Genomic DNA, 18,590 nt, shown 5'->3' with positions numbered 1-18,590 from the left:
CTCCTCTGCCGGGCCTCCAGCCTGGGAGGGAGGGGCGGGTAGGGCGGCGAACGGTCACGTGCCCTCAGTGAGGCCCGTAACCGTCCGGCTTTCCGGGCCCACAAGCAGGGCCGCCGCAGGAGGCGGGGCTGGGCGGGTGCTGGCGCAACCGGTTGTGGCGTTGCCTAGGGAGCTGGTAACTGGAAGCCAAGGTCTTCCAGGCTGCCTGGCAGGGTGGGACCTTTCCGTTCCTTCCTTCCTCAGGATTGGAGTAGCAGTTAAGTTGGCCTAAACTAACATACCTAAAGGAACGACAAAACTCTCCAATTGTATCCGACAGGGTGAGCGCAAAACTGAATTTTCGGGGGTCGGAGCAGCTCAGCTACTGGATCTGCCTCTTGGGGTCAAGCTGCCTGTGATCCCAGGAAGCAATAGTTTATACTATACCACGAAATTAAATGAGAAGGTAAGGTGATGTTTAATTTTCTTACATTGACTTCATTCTTTTCTGAAAATTAAGTGTTAGTTGCTCAGTTGTGTCTGACTCTTTACGACCCCATGGACTGTAGCCTGTCAGGCTCCTTTGTCCATAGAATTCTCCAGACAAGAGTAGTGGAGTGGGTTGCCATTTTCTTCTATAACAGCTCTTCCCCACACAGAGATATAACCCTCAGGTGGCTCCAATGGAATGAATCCACCTGCAATTCAGGAGACCCAGGTTCAATCCTATCCTTTACTCTTCTCCCAGCTATGAACTTGGACCATCTTTCAAGATTTCTTTTCAACTGTTACAGCCTTTATTTCCTTAGAATTTGCATTGTCCTTGGTTTGTATAAGTCTACCCAATACTATAAGTTTATACTTTAAATCTTACTAGGTTATAGTGTGTATGCCTCTCAAACCCTTCCATGTTTTTAGTCCTCAGTGTAATGTGAAAGTGAAAGTGAAGTCACTCAGTTGTGTCCGACTCTTTGTGATCCCATGGACTGTAGCCTACCAGTCTCCTCCCTCAATGGGATTCTCCAGGCAAGAGTACTGGAGTGGGTTGCCATGTATGCCCCTCAAACCCTTCCATGTTTTTAGTCCTCAGTGTAATACCCTCCCTCAAACCTCCCTACTCCTTGATTCAGTAATTAACAGGGCAGGAAGTGCAATGCAGTCTTTTTAACTGGTTGCTTTGATCAATATGGCACAAAATTCTACTGGAAAGAATTTTCAGTTAACCACTGTGCGTGCATACTAGGTTGTTTCAGTCATGTCCGACTCTTTGCTACTGCATGGACTGTAGCCCACCAGGTTCCTCTGGCCGTGGGATTCTGCAGGCAAGAATACTGGAGTGGATTGCCATATCCTCCTCTAGCCGATTTTCCTGACTCAGCAGTCAAACCCACCTCTGTTATGTTTCCTGCATTGGCAGACAGGTTCTTTACCACTAATGCCACCTGGGAAGCCCAACGTAGGATCTGTGATGTCATCAGAAATGAGCAGGGCCCTCCATATTTGATCCTTGCCTAATAAACATAATTTCTTAAAAGTAAAACTTTGTGTTTGGAAAATGTATAATTTATCTTTTTTAAAACAAATCTACTAGAATAGAGCAAATTACCTGAAAATATGACACCACACACAGTTTGACTGCATCATAGCCACACAAATCAGGTTTATGAAAGAATGCTCAACCTATATCACTCCTCTTAGTATATAAACTTAGCCCTGTCTTCCAAATACTTCCTCAAATATATTATTTGCTGTATTACCATTTTCTCTGTCCAATATTAATTGAGTTGTCCAGTAGTTTTTAAAAAGACATTTTCTATTCTTTATTATATTCATTTCCCTCAAATTCTTCATTTAACCATAATTAGGCAAAATTTCCCTGAAGACTTACTTTGTGATAGCCTTCTTTTTCTTTCAGTAAAATCTCCTTAATGAAGTACTGCCTTATATTTACACTTTTTTTTTTTCACCCAGTTGTTTTAACTGAAAGCAGAAGGATTACCTGACACTAAGGAATGGGTTTGTATAAAAGATGTTCTTTGTTTAGAGATCAGTAGCCCAGGATTGATTTTGAGAAACACAGACCATCAGAGGAACCAGAGATCAAATTGTCAACATCCACTGAATCATTGAAAAAGCAAGAGAGTTCCAAAAAATATCTACTTCTACTTTATTGACTATGCCAAAGCCTTTGCCTGTGTGGATCACAACAAACTATGGAAAATTCTTAAACAGATGGGACTAGCAGACCACCTAACCTGCCTCCTGAGAAATCTGTATATAGGTCAAGAAGCAACAGTTAGAACCAGACATGGAACAACGGATGGTTCAAAATTGGGAAAGAAGTACATCAAGGCTGTATATGTTTAACTTATATGCAGAATACATCGTGAGACATGCTGGGCTGGATGAAGCACAAGCTGGAATCAAGATTACTGGGAGAAAAAAAAAATCAATAATCGCAGATATGCAGATGACACCACCCTTATGGCAGAAAGCGAAGAACTAAAGAGGCTCTTGGTGAAAGTGAAAGAGGAGAGTGAAAAACGTGGCTTGAAACTCAACATTCCTAAAATGAAGATCATGGCATCCGATCCCATCACTTCATGGCAAATTAATGGGGAAACAATAAAAACAGGGAGAGATTTTATTTTCTTGGGCTTAAAAATCCCTAAAGATGGTGACTGCAAGCCATAAAATTAAAAGACGCTTGCTCCTTGGAAGAAAAGCTAAGACCAACCTAGCCAGCATATTAAAAAGCAGAGACATTACTTTGCCAACAAAGGTCTGTCTAGTCAAAGCTATGGTTTTTCCAGTAGTCATGTATGAATGTGAGAGTCGGACTATAAAGAAAGCTGAGTGCCAAAGAATTGATGCTTTTGAACTGTGGTGTTGGAGAAGACTCTTGAGAGTCCCTTGGACTGCAAGGAGATCCAACCAGTCCATCCTAAAGGAAATGAGTCCTGAATATTCATTGGAAGGACTGAAGTTGAAACTAAATCTCCATTACTTTGGCCATCTGATGCAAAGAACTGACTCATTGGAAAAGACCCTGATGCTTTGAAAGATTGAGTGCAGGAGGAGAAGGGGAAGACAGAGGATGATATGGTTGGATGGCATCACGGATTTGCTGGACATGAGTTTAAGTAAGCTCCAGGAGTTGGTGATGGACAGGGAAGCCTGTCCTGCTGCAGTCCATGGGGTCGCAAAGGGTCAAAAATGACTGAGCAACTGAACTGAGCTGAGACCATCAAAGCTAAAATTCAGTATCTAAAATACAGTGAAAGTGACAAATAGATTCAAGGGATTAGATCTGATAGTGTGTCCAAAGAACTATGGACAGAGGTTTGTGACATTGTATAGGAGGTAGTGATGAAGAGCCTCCCCAATGAAAAGAAAAAGGAAAAATGGTTGTCTGGAGGCTTCATCCATTGTGGATAGTTTGTTGTGATCCACACAGGCAAAGGCAAAAAAATGGAGGCCTTGCAAATACCTGAGGAAAAAGAGAAGCTAAAGGCCAAGGAGAAAAGGAAAGATATACCCATCTGAATTCAGAGTTGCACAGAATAGCAAGGAGAGATAAGAAAGCCTTCTTCAGTGATCAATGCAAAGAAATAGAGGGAAACAATAGAATGGGAAAGACTAGTGATCTCTTCAAGAAAATTAGAGATACCAAGGGAAAGTTTCATGCAAAGACAGGCACAATAAAAGTCAGAAATGGTATGGAACTAACAGAAGCAGAAGATTATTAAGAAGAGGTGGCAAGAATACACAGAAGAACTGTACAAAAAAGATCTTCATGACCCAGATAACCACAATGCTGTGATCACTCACCTAGAGCCAGACATCCTGGAATGCGAAGTCAAGTGGGCCTTAGGAAGCATCACTATGAACAAAGCTAGTGTAGATGATGGAATTCCAGCTGAGCTATTTCAAGTCCTAAAAGTTGATGCTGTGAAAGTGCTGCACTCAACATGCTAGCAAATTTGGAAAACCCTGCAATGGCCACAGGACTGAAAAAGGTCAGTTTTTATTCCAGTCCCAAAGAAGGTCAATGCCAAAGAATGTTCAATCCACTGCACAATTGCACTCATCTCACATTCTAGCAAATTAATGCTCAAAATTCTTAAAGTCAGGCTCCAACAGTATGTGAACCATGATCTTCCAGATGTTCAAGCTGGGTCTAGAAAAGGCAGAGGAACCAGAGATCAAATTGCCAACATCTGTTGGATATATAAGAAGAAAGAAAATACCAGAAAAACATCTACTTCTGCTTTATTCATTACGCCAAAGCCTCTGACTGTGTAGATGACAACAAACTGTGCAAAATTCTTAAAGAGATGGGAATACCAGACCACCTTACCTGCCTCCTGAGAAATCCGTATGCAGGTCAAGAAGCAACAGTTAGAATTGAACATGAAACAACAGACTTGATCCAAATAGGGAAAGGAGTACATCAGGGCTGTATATCGGCACCCTGGTAATTTAATTTCTATGCAGAGTACATCATGTGAAATGCCGGGCTGAATGAAGCACAAGCTGGAATCAAGAATGCTGGGAGAAATATCTATAACCTCAGACACACAGATGACACCACCCTATGGCAGAAATTGAAAAGGAACTAAAGAGCCTCTTGATGAAAGAGGAGAGTGAAAAAGGTAGTGTAAAATTCAACATTCAAAAAACGAAGATCATGGCATCCAGTCCTATCACTTCATGGCAAATAGATGGGGAAACAATGGAAACAGTGATGGACTTTATTTTGGGGAGGCTCCAAAATCATTGTGGATAGTGACTATAGCCATGAATTAAAAAACACTTGCTCCTTGGAAGAAAAACTATGACCAACCTAGAGAGCATATTAAAAAGCAGAGACATTACTTTACTGACAATGTCCTGTCTAGTCAAAGCTGTGGTTTTTCCAGTAGTTATGTATAGATGTGACAGTTGGACTATAAAGAAAACTGAGCACTGATAAATTTATGCTTTTGAATTGTGGTGTTGCAGAAGACTCTTGAGAGTCCCTTGGACTGCAAGGAGATCTAACCAGTCCATCCTAAAGGAAATGAGTCCTGAATATTCACTGGAAGAACTTATGCTGTAGCCGAAACTCCAATACTTTAGCCACCTGATACAAAGAATTGACTCCTTGTAAAAGACCCTGATTCTGGAAAGATTGAAGGGAGGAGGAGAAGGGGACAACAGAGGATAAGATGGGTGGATGGCATCATCGGCTCAATGCACATGAGTTTGAGCAAGCTCAGGTAGTCGGTGATGGACAGAGAAGCCTGGCGTTCTGCAGTTCCTGGGGTCTCAAAGAATCGGACATGACTGAGCAACTGAACTGAACTGAATATCTAGAAGAAGTTGGCAACTAAATATCAACATCTAAAAGAAACAATCCACTTCTGAGTGACTCACAACTCAGGATTGTTGATTGTTTTCCTTAGAGAAAGATAGGGATTTCACTTCTGGTCTCACTGAATTTATGACATTGCCCTATGGAATTCCTTTTTTTTTTTTTTCCCCCCTTTCTTAGGGAATCTTTGGCAATTAGGGAATTCTGCTTTATAACCTAGACACATTGGAAGAGAGTAAAGTCTAGTATTAAGCATTGTCAGAAATTTATCAAGGAAACTTTTAAATGGATAAGGCATCCTAGCATCCTATCAGCTCCCCAATCTCCCTCTTTTTTCACATAAGCATCTTCAACTTAACTTGAGGGAGTTCTTTTTAGGGTCCCACCCAAGCCAGGCTCTTTAAGTGTTCAGAATCTGACTGAGGAGGCTACTGCCAGACAAAACACAGGCTAAACACAAATTGTTACCTGCAGACAGATCAGTTCAGTTCAGTTCAGTTCAGTCGCTCAGTCGTGTCCGACTCTTTGCGACCCCATGAATCGCAGCACGCCAGGCCTCCCTGTCCATCACCATCCTCCAGAATTCACTCAAACTAACATCCATCAAGTTGGTGATGCCATCCAGCCATCTCAAACTGTGTCATCCCCTTTTCCTCCTGCCCCCAATCCCTCCCAGCATCAGAGTCTTTTCCAATGAGTCAACTCTTCTCATGAGGTAGCCAAAGTACTGCAGTTTCAGCTTTAGCATCATTCCTTCCAAAGAACACCCAGGGCTGATCTCCTTTAAAATGGACTGGTTGGATCTCCTTGCAGTCCAAGGGACTCTCAAGAGTCTTCTCCAACACCACAGTTCAAAAGCATCAATTCTTCAGCGCTCAGCTTTCTTCACAGTCCAACTCTCACATCCATACATGACCACAGGAAAAAACATAGCCTTGACTAGATGGACCTTTGTTGGCAAAGTAATGTCTATGCTTTTCAATGTGCTATCTAGGTTGGTCATAACTTTTCTTCCAAGGAGTAAGCGTCTTTTAATTTCATGGCTGCAGTCACCATCTACAGTGATTTTGGAACCCAGAAACATAAAGTCTGACACTGTTTCCCCATCTATTGCCCATGAAGTGGCACAACCAGATACCATGATCTTCGTTTTCTGAATGTTGAGCTTTAAGCCAACTTTTTCACTCTCCTCTTTCACTTTCATCAAGAAGCTCTTTAAGTCTTCTTCACTTTCTTCCATAAGGGTGGTGTCATCTGCATATCTGAGGTTATTGAGATTTCTCCTGGCAATCTTGATTCCAGCTTGTGCTCTTCCAGCCCAGCGTTTCTCATGATGTACTCTGCATAGAAGTTAAATAAGCAGGGTGACAATATACAGCCTTGACGTACTCCTTTTCCTATTTGGAACCAGTCAGTTGTTCCATGTCCAGTTCTAACTGTTGCTTCCTGACCTGCATATAGGTTTCTCAAGAGGCAGGTCAGGTGTTCTGGTATTCCCATCTCTTTCAGAATCTTCCACAGTTTATTGTGATCCACACAGTCAAAAGCTTTGGCATAGTCAATAAAGCGGAAATAGATGTTTTTCTGGAACTCTCTTGCTTTTTCCATGACCCAGCAGATGTTGGCAATTTGATCTCTGGTTTCTCTGCCTTTTCTAAAACCAGCTTGAACATCAGGAAGTTCACAGTTCACATATTGCTGAAGCCTGGCTTGGAGAATTTTGAGCATTACTTTTCTAGCGTGTGAGATGAGTGCAGTTGTGCGGTAGTTTGAGCATTCTTTGGCATTGCCTTTCTTTGGGCAGACAGATACCAGTGTGCAAAGATGTATAGTGTGTCAGATCACAGAATTTGAATAGCATGCCTGCACAGGGCATGGTGTGCTCTCAGGTTTGCCACATCTCCCACACATTCCAGTTGCCTTTCACTTGAGACAGTTCCTACTTTAACTTTAGACTAAACATTTCTGTTGTTTGACCAAGACAATCTAAAGGATAGTATAAATATAGGATATGAAGACAACATTTGGATGACTTCCGCACCTACTTCTAGCCTCTCCTTTTCCCCTTTCAGAGGTTCTCCCATTACCTATTATCACTATCCTGCTACTGAAAAATTTTTGAAAAATGAACGAAGTACTGACGTCCCCCCTGGCAGATTTTAAAGTGCCTCGCCTTGGTAATGTTTTAACTTATAAATGAGATGAAATTATTCATGTTTCCTCTAAAGTAACAGATAAACTAACATGACTATTAGTTGTTATTTTCCTTCTTTGATACAGTAATAGCTATTTAATAAGGTAGTATTTGGTATGGAGAAATCTCAATCCCTAGCATTATTCTTTATAATTGATTCTTCAATATATTGAACTTTATATATAAAGTGGTAACTTTTCCCTGACTGTAGCACTCAGAAATCATTGCATTTCTTAGATAAGAATTCAAAATACAGTAACTCTTTAATTCATCATCTTTAACATCTGAGTTTTACTTTTTTTTTTTTTTTTCAAAGTTGTTTCAGTGAATCTTTGCGGAAGATTTTCTGTTTTTCTTTATTGTTAGAATATGAGATGCAGAGCGTGAGGTGGCTGGATGGCATCACCTACTTGATGGACGTGAATTTGAGTGAACTCCGGGAGTTGGTGATAGACAGGGAGGCCTGGCGTGCTGCAATTCATGGGGTTGCAAAGATTTGGACACGACTGAGCGACTGAACTGAACTGAACTGAACTGAATGATATTGATATTATCCCTTTATCCTTTGAATGCAGTTTCTGGATCTGGAGGAGGGAAGAGGAAAAGAGAGAGTCTTAGTTTTGGCTTTATACATTAAAACAAAGTTTATACTTTCCTCTTTCTTTTCATTTCCTCCTCCCTTTTCTAGCTTTGGGCTAGGGACTGATAATGATGGGGGAATTAATTGAGTGAGGGTGGGGTTTTAGGATAATTCAGGTTAGTGAACAAAAAAGGTTAGGGATAAGCAATTAACACTGCCCATTCCAAATTCTTTTTCTGATTTTCTCCCACTTCACATTCTTATATGCTTTATTTTCTATGAATAGTCTGGTCATTTTAATATTTTGATATTTAAAAGAGAAATTGATTAATTGTACATTTATAATATGCTTAAATTTCTTGTTTGCAGCTTTTTCGACCTTCTTACGGTTTTAACCTGACTGATCCATACTGTCGACTTTTGGAAAACCAGTATAAAAGTCTCCATGATCCACATTTAAGAGCCTACCATAAGCGTAAAGACATCTTGAGAAGATTAAAGAAAGGTGGTTACATCACCAGCAATAATAAAGTGAGCTGAAAATAACTTTTTTTAAATTTAAATTTACTTATTTTAATTGGAGGCTAATTACTTTACAATATTGTATTTGTTCTGCTACACATCAATCATTGAAAACCTCTAAGATTTGATAAAAGCTTGCTTCTGTTCCTCATTGGGGGGCCTGGATCACCTTTAGTTTGGTCAGAAGAGATACTTACTGGAAAATTCCATTAAATCAATCAGTATTTGGGTCAAAGAAAATCAGACAATAGTTGTTTTCCAAGTGAAACTACTTCTTCCTTTAACTTTTTTTCCTTGAAATATCAAAAGATGACTACTAAATAATTTGAAGATATAAAAAGAATTTTCCCGACTGTATCATAGTTTTCTTTGTCTCTAATGGCACTGTATGCTTGTCAAGGATTATGTCCCATGTACTTTTTTAAAAATTAAGAGAAAATAAGAACCTAGAAAAATCAGCTTGATAGAGTCCTAATACACTCTGTTCTTATTGAGGTTGAACATTATTATTAAATTGGTATTTTATTTTAATAACTTTATGTACTCAATTCCTTACCATGGCATAAGTCAAATAAATAAAGTAATGCCATTTGAATAGCAATTTCCTGTTGATTAAAAATTCTAGAGAGATATTACTTACAAAATTGTTAGCAGTTTTTTACTTGATAACAGAGTATTATTTTACTTCTATAAAGTAATTGCTTTGATTTTTAGATATTTTTATTTATATATTTTTCTAATTATTTTGTGTTTTTTTAGGTTGTATGTACCTTGAGGGAATTGAATAAGTACAGGCAATATCTTACCAGTTTAAAATTAGATTTTGAAAGAAACTATATAAGAGAACAAGTAAGTTAAATATTTAAATTTGGTTTCTGTACATGGGGTTTGGAACAAAGGTTTGCTTGTGGGCAGAGTATTTTCTTATAATATTCTACCTTTAATTTTGGCAACCTAAATAATTTCTCCAAGTAAAAATTTAGAGCAGAAGAAAATATTTTGAGATTGCTATTTTGGGCCAAGAAAGGGAAAGGGACCAGGTCATCTATTAATATGCCAGTGGTAGCTGGCAAAATTTAATAATAAAATTGTTACTAGGATATGCCCCATCTACCTGATTTGGGACCAATTGGAAGAGTCTATTGTGGCAGCAAGATTCTTAGGCTGGAGACCAAAACAACTTAAGTAACAGGAGAGGAACCATATGAATTGTTATAACATCCTAAAAATGCAAAGAACACGTACACTGTATGTTTGTACACATATGTGGCTGTGTTCATCCACTTCCCATGTGATGTAAGTGAATTCAGACTTTAGAGTCACGAGTTGGATAAAAATGAAAAAGCTACACATATGTGAATTTTACAGATTTATGTTCCAAGGTCAAGAGTTGTATAGAAATGAAGATGATTCCCCTATACTTTTAAGTGTTCTCTATTTCCCCTCATTTACTCCTTTGTGCTGGGAGTTTCTCCTCCACTTCTTCCATTTTTTAAAATTAATTTCTTTAGAATGGATAGAAAAAAAGCTGAAATATTTTTTATTTTCAGAAACAGAAATCTTTGAGTCAATTGTCCATATCTACAGTGGATTCAAAATAGATTTAAATGCAGTTAAAAGGAATTAGTTATTTACAAAGTATGGGAATTTCACTAAACATTAAATATAAAAAAAGCAGATCAAAAGACATTTTTATTTCTGGGAAATGTTAAAAAATTGTATATACATATATATACACATCTATATATATATATATATATATATATATATGTTACACACACACTTTTTTTTAATAGAAAATGCTTGCAAAACAAGTAAATAAACTACGGGAAGACAATCAAATACCTGGACGTTCTGATGTTACACAGTTCCAAAATTGGTTGTTACAGGAAGGCACCCCGTCTATTAAGGACCAAGAACAATTAATAAGGCACAGGTGAGATTGAAGTTAATGAATATTTTATGTATATATTGTGGATCCAAATAAGTTACAAAATGCTAGAAACAATTGAAGCTAAGAGTTTTTTTAAAGTATGGGATGCTATTTAACTTCACTATTTCAGTATGGAGAGGAAGGGAGAGCAAAAGGTCCAGGAATTGGGAATTCTGGTACCAAGGCTATAAACATGAATTTCTTCTAGAAAAAATACAGTTTCTGGGAGTCCAGGAGGTAATCCAAGCTGTTAACTGAATGAATAATCAAATACAAAATCCATCCTGTAGTTGGAAATGGAGGGAAAGTATCTTTAGCACATGATTTTAATAATAATTTTTTATTGGGTCATCTTTAAGAGCCGGCAGCATTGTTTGAGGAAATTAATGCAAATTCAAAAAAGGAGGGTAGATATAGCTTCAATACTGATAAAACATGTGTGATTGCTTAAAAAACCTGCAAGCTCTTTGTTGTTGTTGTGGATGTTCAGTTGCCAAGTCGTGTCTGACTCTTCACGACCCCATGGACTAAAGCATGTTAGGCTTCCCTGTCCTTCACCATCTCCTGGAGTTTGCCCAAGTTCATGTCCATTGCATTGGTGAGCCATCCAACAGTCTCATCCTCTGTCACCTTCTCCTTCTGCCAACAGTCTTTCCCAGCATCAGGGTCTTTTCCAATGAGTCAGCTGTTTGAATCAGGTGGCCAATATAATCGAGCTTCAGCATCACTCATTCTAATGAATGTTCAAGGGCTTGCTTCCGTTAAGATTGACTGGTTTGATCTCCTTGCTTTCTAAGAGACGCTCAAGAGTCTTTTCCAGCATCACAATTTGAAAGATTCAATTCTTCAGCACTCTGCCTTCTATATTGTCCAGTTCTAACATCTGTACATGATTACTGGAAAGACCATAGCCTTGACTATATGGGCCTTTGTTGGCAAAGGGATGTTTTTGCTTTTTAACATACTATAGGTTTTTCATAGCTTTCTTGCCAAGAAGTAATCATCTAATTTCATGGTTTCAGTCACCATCAGCAGTGGTTTTAGAGCCCAGGAAAAGGAAACATGTCACTGTTCCACCTTTTCATCTTCTATTTGCCATGAAGTAATGGGACCAGATGCCAGAATCTTAGTTTTATTAATATTGAGTTTTAAGTTGGTGTGTTCGCTCTTCTCCTTCACCCTCATCAAGAGGCTTTTTAATTCCTCTTTGCTTTCTGCCATTAGAGTGGTATTATCTGTATATCAGAGGTTGATATTTCTTCCAGAAATCTTGATTCCAGCTTGTAACTCATCCAGCCTGGCATTTCTCATGATATGCTCTGCGTATAAGTTAAATAAACAGGGTGACAATAAACAACCTAAAAGAGAAATCATACTCCTTTTTTCAATCCTGAACCAGTCAGCTGTGCCATACAGGGTTCTAACTTTTGCTTCTTGACCTGCATACAGGTTACTCAGTTGACAGATTAAAATGGTCTTGGTATTCCCATTTCTTTAACGGTTTTCGACAGTTTTATTATGATCCACACAGTTAAAGGCTTTAGCATAGTCAATGAAACAGAGGTAGATGTTTTTTCTGGAATTCCCTTGCTTTCTCAATGATTTAGCAAATGTTGGAAATTTGATCTATGGTTCCTCTTGCCTTTTCTAAACTAAATTTGAACATCTGGAAGTTCCTTGGTTCATGTAATGTTGAAGCTTAGCTTGGAGAATTTTGAACATAAACTTAGTGGCATGGGAGATATGTGCAATTGTCTCATGGTTTGAACATTCTTTAGTACTTCATTTCTTGGGAATTGGGAGGAGGATCGACCCTTTCTATTCCTGGGGCCACTGCTGGGTTTTCCAAATTTGTTGCCCTAAAGAGTGCAGCACTTTAATAGCATCATCTTTCAGGATTTTAAAAAGCTCTGCTGGAATTCCATCACCTTCACTAGCTTTATTGGCAGCAGTGCTTTCTAAGGCTGACTTGACTTCACACTCCAGATTGTCTGGCTCTGAGTGAGAGACTGCACCATTGTGGTTATCTGGGTCATTAAGATCTTTTTTGTATGGTTCTTCTGTGTGTTCTTTCCATCTCTTCTTGATCTCTTCAGTTTCTGTTATGTCTTTACTGTTTCTGTCCTTTTTTGTGCCCATCTTTGGATGAAAAGTTCTTTTGATAATTTCCAGTTTTCTTGAAGACACCTTCTAGTCTTAAACCCTTTCTGTTGTTTTCCTCTATTTCCTTGCATTGTTCATTGAAGAATGCCTTCTTGTCTTTCCTTGCTGTTCTCTGGTACTCTGCATTTAGTTGGGTATACCTTTTCCATTTATCCCTTGCTTTTTGCTTCTCTTCTTTCCTCAGCTATGTGTAAAGACTTCTCAGATAACCACTTTGCCTTCTTGCATTTCTTTTCCTTGGCATGGTTTTGTTCTCTGCCTTCTGTACTGTATTACAGTACAGATCTCTGTCCCTGTTCTTCAGGAACTCTGGTTGCTAGATCCAATCCCTTGAATCTATTCATCACCTCCACTGTATATTCATAGGGGATGTAATTTAAGTTGTTCCTGCCTGGCCTAGTTGTTTCCCCCACTTTCTTTAATCCAGAATTTTGCTATGAGGGACTGATGATCTGAGCCACAGTCAGCTCCAGTTCTTGTTTTTGCTGATTGAATACAGCTTTTTTCATTATTGGCTCCAGAAAATGTAATCAATCTGATTTCAGTATTGACCATTGGTAATGTCCATGTGTAAAGTCATCTCTTGTGTTGTTAAAAAAGGGTGGTTGCTATGACCAGTGTGTTCTCTTGACAGAATTCTGTTAGCCTTTGCTCTGCTTCATTTTGTATTCTAAGGCCAAGCTTGGCTGTTATTCCAGGAATCTTTTGTCTTCCTACTTTTGCATTCCAATCCCCTATAATGAACATAATATCTTTGGGAGGAGGGGTGTTAATTCTAGGAGGTCTTCTAGGTCTTCGTAGAACTGGTCAACTTCAGTTTTTTGGCATCAGTGGTTGGGGCATAGACTTGGATTACTGTGATGTTGAATGGTTTGCTTTGAAAACGAACCAAGATCATTCTGTCATTTTTAAGCCTGCATTCAAGTACTGCATTTCAGACTCTTTTGTTGATTATGAGGGCTACTCCATTTTTTTCTATGGTATTCCTTCCCTCAATAGTGGAAATAATGGTCATCTGAATTAAATTCACCCATTCTGGTCCATTTCAGTTCACTGATTCCTAAGATGTCAGTGTTCATTCTTGCCATCTCCTGCTTGACCATATCCAATTTACCTTGACTCATGGACCTAACATTCCAGGTTCCTATGCAATACTTTTCTTTACAACATTGGCGTTTACTTTCATCACCAGACACATCCACAACCGGGCTTTGCTTTGGCCTAGCTGCTTCATTCTTTCTGGAGCTATTAGTAGTTGTCCTCCTCTCTTCCCCAGTAGCATATTGGTCACCTTCCAATATGGGGAGCTCATCTTTTGGTGTCATATTTTTTGGCCGTTTTATATAGTTCTTGGAGTTCTTATGGCTAGTATACTGGAGTGGTTTGCCATTGCCTCCTCCAGTAGATCACATTTTGTCAGAACTCTCCACTATATTATGTCCATTTTAGGGCGCCCTACATGGCATGGCTCATAGCTTCATTGAGTTATGCAAGCCCCTCCATCATGACAAGGCAGTGAGTGATCCATTAAGGGGCAAGCTCTTTAGATGCCATTTATTCATGTTAAGTCATTACCTTTCCATGGTCAAGACCATCACTTAGGAAGTGAAAATATATATATTTTTTCCTCCTCCTTCATTAAGCTGTGGCATTAAGCTGCATTTCCTAACTGCTATGTTCCATAGTACTTCTATAACACAGAGACATACCAGAGACCCAGACTATACATGGAAGATGCGTTCAAGGCCCTTAAAATTACAAGGGAATCAACATACATCTTTTCTTAGAAAATCTAAATCATTTTTCCAAATGTGAAGTCACTTCACTGTTTCAGTTATTTCAACCTTCTTTGCAAACATATATTCCTAAACCTATTGTGAATATATACTATGCAAAATGTTTTTAATACTATGCCCCACATTTATCCTTTTCTTGGCTACAATAACAGATATTTATATATATAATATATATATAATATATATATTTTTATTATATTAATTATATATATATTATATATATATATTATATATATATATATATATATATATATATATATATAAAGAAGAAATATTATTTCTTGCTCAAGAAATAAAGCAAGCAAGGAGGTAGTTTTGGAATATCAAAGCAGATGATGTCATTGTAAGCAAAACTCCTAGTTCACCATGAATTACATTTGGTTTTACTTAGATATCTGGATATGATAAAGAGGGAATTAGAACATCTTGAGCACACAGCTGAAGAGCAACGCCTGCTCCGAATGGATAGAGAAGAAAGACGACAGCGAGAACATGCAAGAAGAAAACTTAGTCTTCGTAGAAAAATTGAAGAGGTGAGAGACAGCAAATTTAAAATAGAGAAAAATTGTGTATAGTTATTCATTTGTAAATAAGTTGAGCTGTCCATCATGCTTCTTCAGGTAACATCAGGTCTAAACATTTTACCCACATTGAGCTTTCTCCACAGCTGTAATCATAAGTTGTTATATAAAATAAAGATGACACCACACACTGTGCATATGAGCCAGTATCTGCTCTTAAAGTGATGATGGGGAAAGTTACTAGATACTGTTTTACTCCATTATAGCCCTCAGTGTGGAGAGGAAAACATTTTAAATTTAGATTTAGTTAAACACCCCTGCATTCCTAATAGGAGTGCAGTAAAGTAAAGAAAGCCCATTCTAGAGCCAATGAATGATTTTATTAGGTTAGTGCAAAAGTAATTGCAATTTTGCATTGCTGAATGTTGCTATTTGATATTGGAATGCATTCTTAAGTAAGTGTGGTTATGTTATATATCATTTTAATGTACATTTCTTCCTTTTATGTTTTTTGCTAATGACTTATTACTTGTTGTTTATTTTATTTATTTTAGACTAGGGAAATGATTGGAAGAGGTCAATGCTAATCCCAATTCCCAAGAAGGGCAGTACTAAAGAATGTTCAAATCACCAGACAATTGCACTCATGCTAGTAAGGCTCTGCTCAAATTCCTGCATGCTAGGCTTCAGTATTACATGAACCGAGAACTTCCAGATGTTCAAACTGGGTTTAGAAAAGGCAAAAGAACTAGAGATCTAAATGTCAACATTTGCTGGATCATAGAGAATTTGCTGGTACCAAACAGGGAAAGGAGTACGTCAAGGGTGTATATTGTCACCCTGCTTATTTAGCTTATATGCACAGTACATCATGAAAAATGCTGGGCTGGATGAAACACAAGTTGGAATCAAGATTGCTGGGATAAATATCAGTAACCTCAGATATGCAGATGACATCACCCTTATGGCAGAAAGCAAAGAACTGAAGAGCCTCTTGAAAGTGAAAGAGGAGAGTGAAAAAGTTGGCTTAAAACTCAACGATCATGGCATCTGGTCCCAGCACTTCATGGCAAATAGATGGGGAAACAGTGGAAACGGTGACAGACTTTTTTGGAGGGGGGAGAGGGCTCCAAAATCACTGCAGATAGTGACTGTAGCCATGAAATTAAAAGGTGCTTGCTCCTTGGCAGAAAAGCTAGGACCAACCTAGACAGCATATTAAAGAGCAGAGACATTACTTTGCCAACAAAGGTCCAGTTAGTCAAAGCTATGGTTTTCCAGTAGTCATGTATGTGTGTGAGAGTTGGACTATAAAGAAAGCTGAGTGCTAAAGAATTGATGCTTTTGAACTGTGGTGTTGGAGAAGACTCTGGAGAGTCCCTTATACTGCAGGGAGTTCAAACCAATCAAACCTAAAGGAAATCAGTCCATCCTAAAGGAAAGCATGATGGGCAGCTGAATATTCATTGGAAGGATGGATGCTGAAGCTGAAACCCCAATACTTTGGCGACCTGATGCAAAGAACTGATTCATTGGAAAAGACCTTGATGCTGGACAAGATAGAAGGCAGGAGAGGAAGGGGACAACAGAGAATAAGATGGTTGGATGGCATCATCAACTCAATAGACATGAGTTTGAGCAAGTGTCAGGAGTTGGTGATGGACAGGGAAGCCTGTCATGCTGCAGTCCATTTGTTCACAAAGAGTTGGACTCGACTGAGCGACTAAACTGACTGAACTGCTTCTTGGCAGGAAAGCTATGACAAACCTAGACAGTGTGTTAAAAAGCAAAAACATCCCTTTGCCAACAAAGGTCCATATAGTTAAGGCTATGGCCTTTCCAGTAGTCAGGTACAGTTGTGAGAGCTGGACAATAAAAAAGGGAGAATGCTGAGGAATTAATGCTTTTGAACTCTGGTGCTGGAGGTGACTCTTGAGAGTCCCTTGGACAGGAAGGAAAACAAACCAATCAATCTTAAAGGAAATCAACCCTAAATATTCATCAGAATGACTGATGCTGAAGCTCCAATGCCTTGGCCACCTGATTTGAACAGCTGACTCATTGGAAAACACTCTGATGCTTAGAAATATTGTTGGCAGAAGAAGGTGACAGGGGATGAGATGGTTTATTGAATCACCAATACAATACATGATCATGGGCAAGCTCTGGGAGATGGTGAAGGACAGGGAAGCCTAACATGCTGCAGTCTATGGGGTCATGAAGAGTCAGACATGACTTGGCGACTGAACAACAACAGCAAACAGAAATGATGTTAGACAAAAAGCAAATTTGAGCACTTTTCTTATTCAACTTCAAAATGCGTTGTAAAGCAGTGGAGACAACTCACAACATCAATGATGCATTTGGCCCAGGAACTGCTAATAAGCCTGTAGTGCAGTGGCTGTTCAAGTTTTGCAAAGGAAACGAGAGCCTTGAAGATGACGAGCACAGTGGCCAGCCTTCAAAAGCTGACACCAACCAATTGAGATCATCAAGGCTGATCTTCCATCGAAGCTGATCGAAGAACTACCTGAGAAGTTACCAAAGAACTGAACTTTGACTATTCTATGGTCATTCAGCTTTTGAAGCAAATTGGAAAGGTGAAAAAGCTTGTTAAGTGCATACCTAATGTGCTGACTGCAAATTAAAAAATTGTTGAAGTGTCGTATTATTCTACACAACAAGAATGAACCATTTCTCAATCAAATTGTGATGTGTGGCAAAAAGTCAATTTTATGTGACAACTAGCAATGAGATGACCAGCTCAGTTGTTGGACCAAGAAAAAGCTCCAAAATACTTCCTAAAGCAAACTTGCACCAATAAAATGTCATGGTCACTATTTGGTCATCTGCTATCAGCTTAACCCACTATAGCTTTCTGAATCCCCATCAAAACCATTTTATCTGAGAAGTATGCTCAGCAAATCAATGAGATGCACTGAAAACTGCAGTGCCTGCAGCTGGCACTGGTCATGAAAATGTGTCCACTTCTTGATAATGCCCAACCACACATCATACAACTAGTGCTTCAAAAGTTGAACGAATTTGTCTTTGAAATTTTGCCTCATCTGCCATATTCAACTGACCTCTCACCAGCTGACTACCACTTCTTCAGGCATCTCGACAACTTTTTGCTTGGAAAGCACTTCCACAACCAGCAGGAAGCAGAAAATGCTTTCCAAGAGTTCAGTGAATCACGAAGCACAGATTTTTATGCTACAGCAAACTTATTTCTCAGTGGCAAAAATGTGTTGATTGTAACAGTGCTTATTTTGATTAATAAAGGCAATGGCACCCCACTCCAGTACTCTTGCCTGGAAAATCCCATGGACGGAGGAGCCTGGAAGGCTGCAGTCCATGGGATCGCTGAGGGTCAGACACGACTGAGAGACTTCACTTTCACTTTTTACTTTCATGCATTGGAGAAGGAAATGGCAACCCACTCCATTGTTCTTGCCTGGAGAATCACAGGGACGGGGGAGCCTGGTAGGCTGCCATCTATGGGGTCACACAGAGTCGGACACGACTGAAGCGACTTAGCAGCAG

The 18,590-nt window shown here is 39.0% G+C and overlaps 1 protein-coding gene across 2 annotated transcripts in view; it reads left to right on the top strand.

Moving 5' to 3' along the window:
• The window catches only part of FSIP2 (fibrous sheath interacting protein 2), a 144,477-nt gene that overhangs the window by 754 nt on the left and 125,133 nt on the right, over positions 1–18,590 (top strand). Inside the window, exons 2-6 of one of the 2 annotated variants that reach the window (XM_055571991.1) lie at positions 320–445; positions 8,479–8,640; positions 9,391–9,480; positions 10,428–10,567; positions 14,915–15,056. In XM_055571991.1, the coding sequence (XP_055427966.1) occupies positions 320–445; positions 8,479–8,640; positions 9,391–9,480; positions 10,428–10,567; positions 14,915–15,056 (660 nt within the window). Of the gene's footprint in view, positions 1–319; positions 446–8,478; positions 8,641–9,390; positions 9,481–10,427; positions 10,568–14,914; positions 15,057–18,590 lie in introns of those variants that run through there. The other variant, XM_055571992.1, reaches the window with a different exon arrangement.

Source organism: Bubalus kerabau, chromosome 3, assembly GCF_029407905.1.
Source record: "Bubalus kerabau isolate K-KA32 ecotype Philippines breed swamp buffalo chromosome 3, PCC_UOA_SB_1v2, whole genome shotgun sequence".
NCBI classification, from domain to species: domain Eukaryota; kingdom Metazoa; phylum Chordata; class Mammalia; order Artiodactyla; family Bovidae; genus Bubalus; species Bubalus kerabau.
Note: the sequence above shows the minus strand (reverse complement) of the source record. Positions and strands in the feature narration are given on the sequence as shown.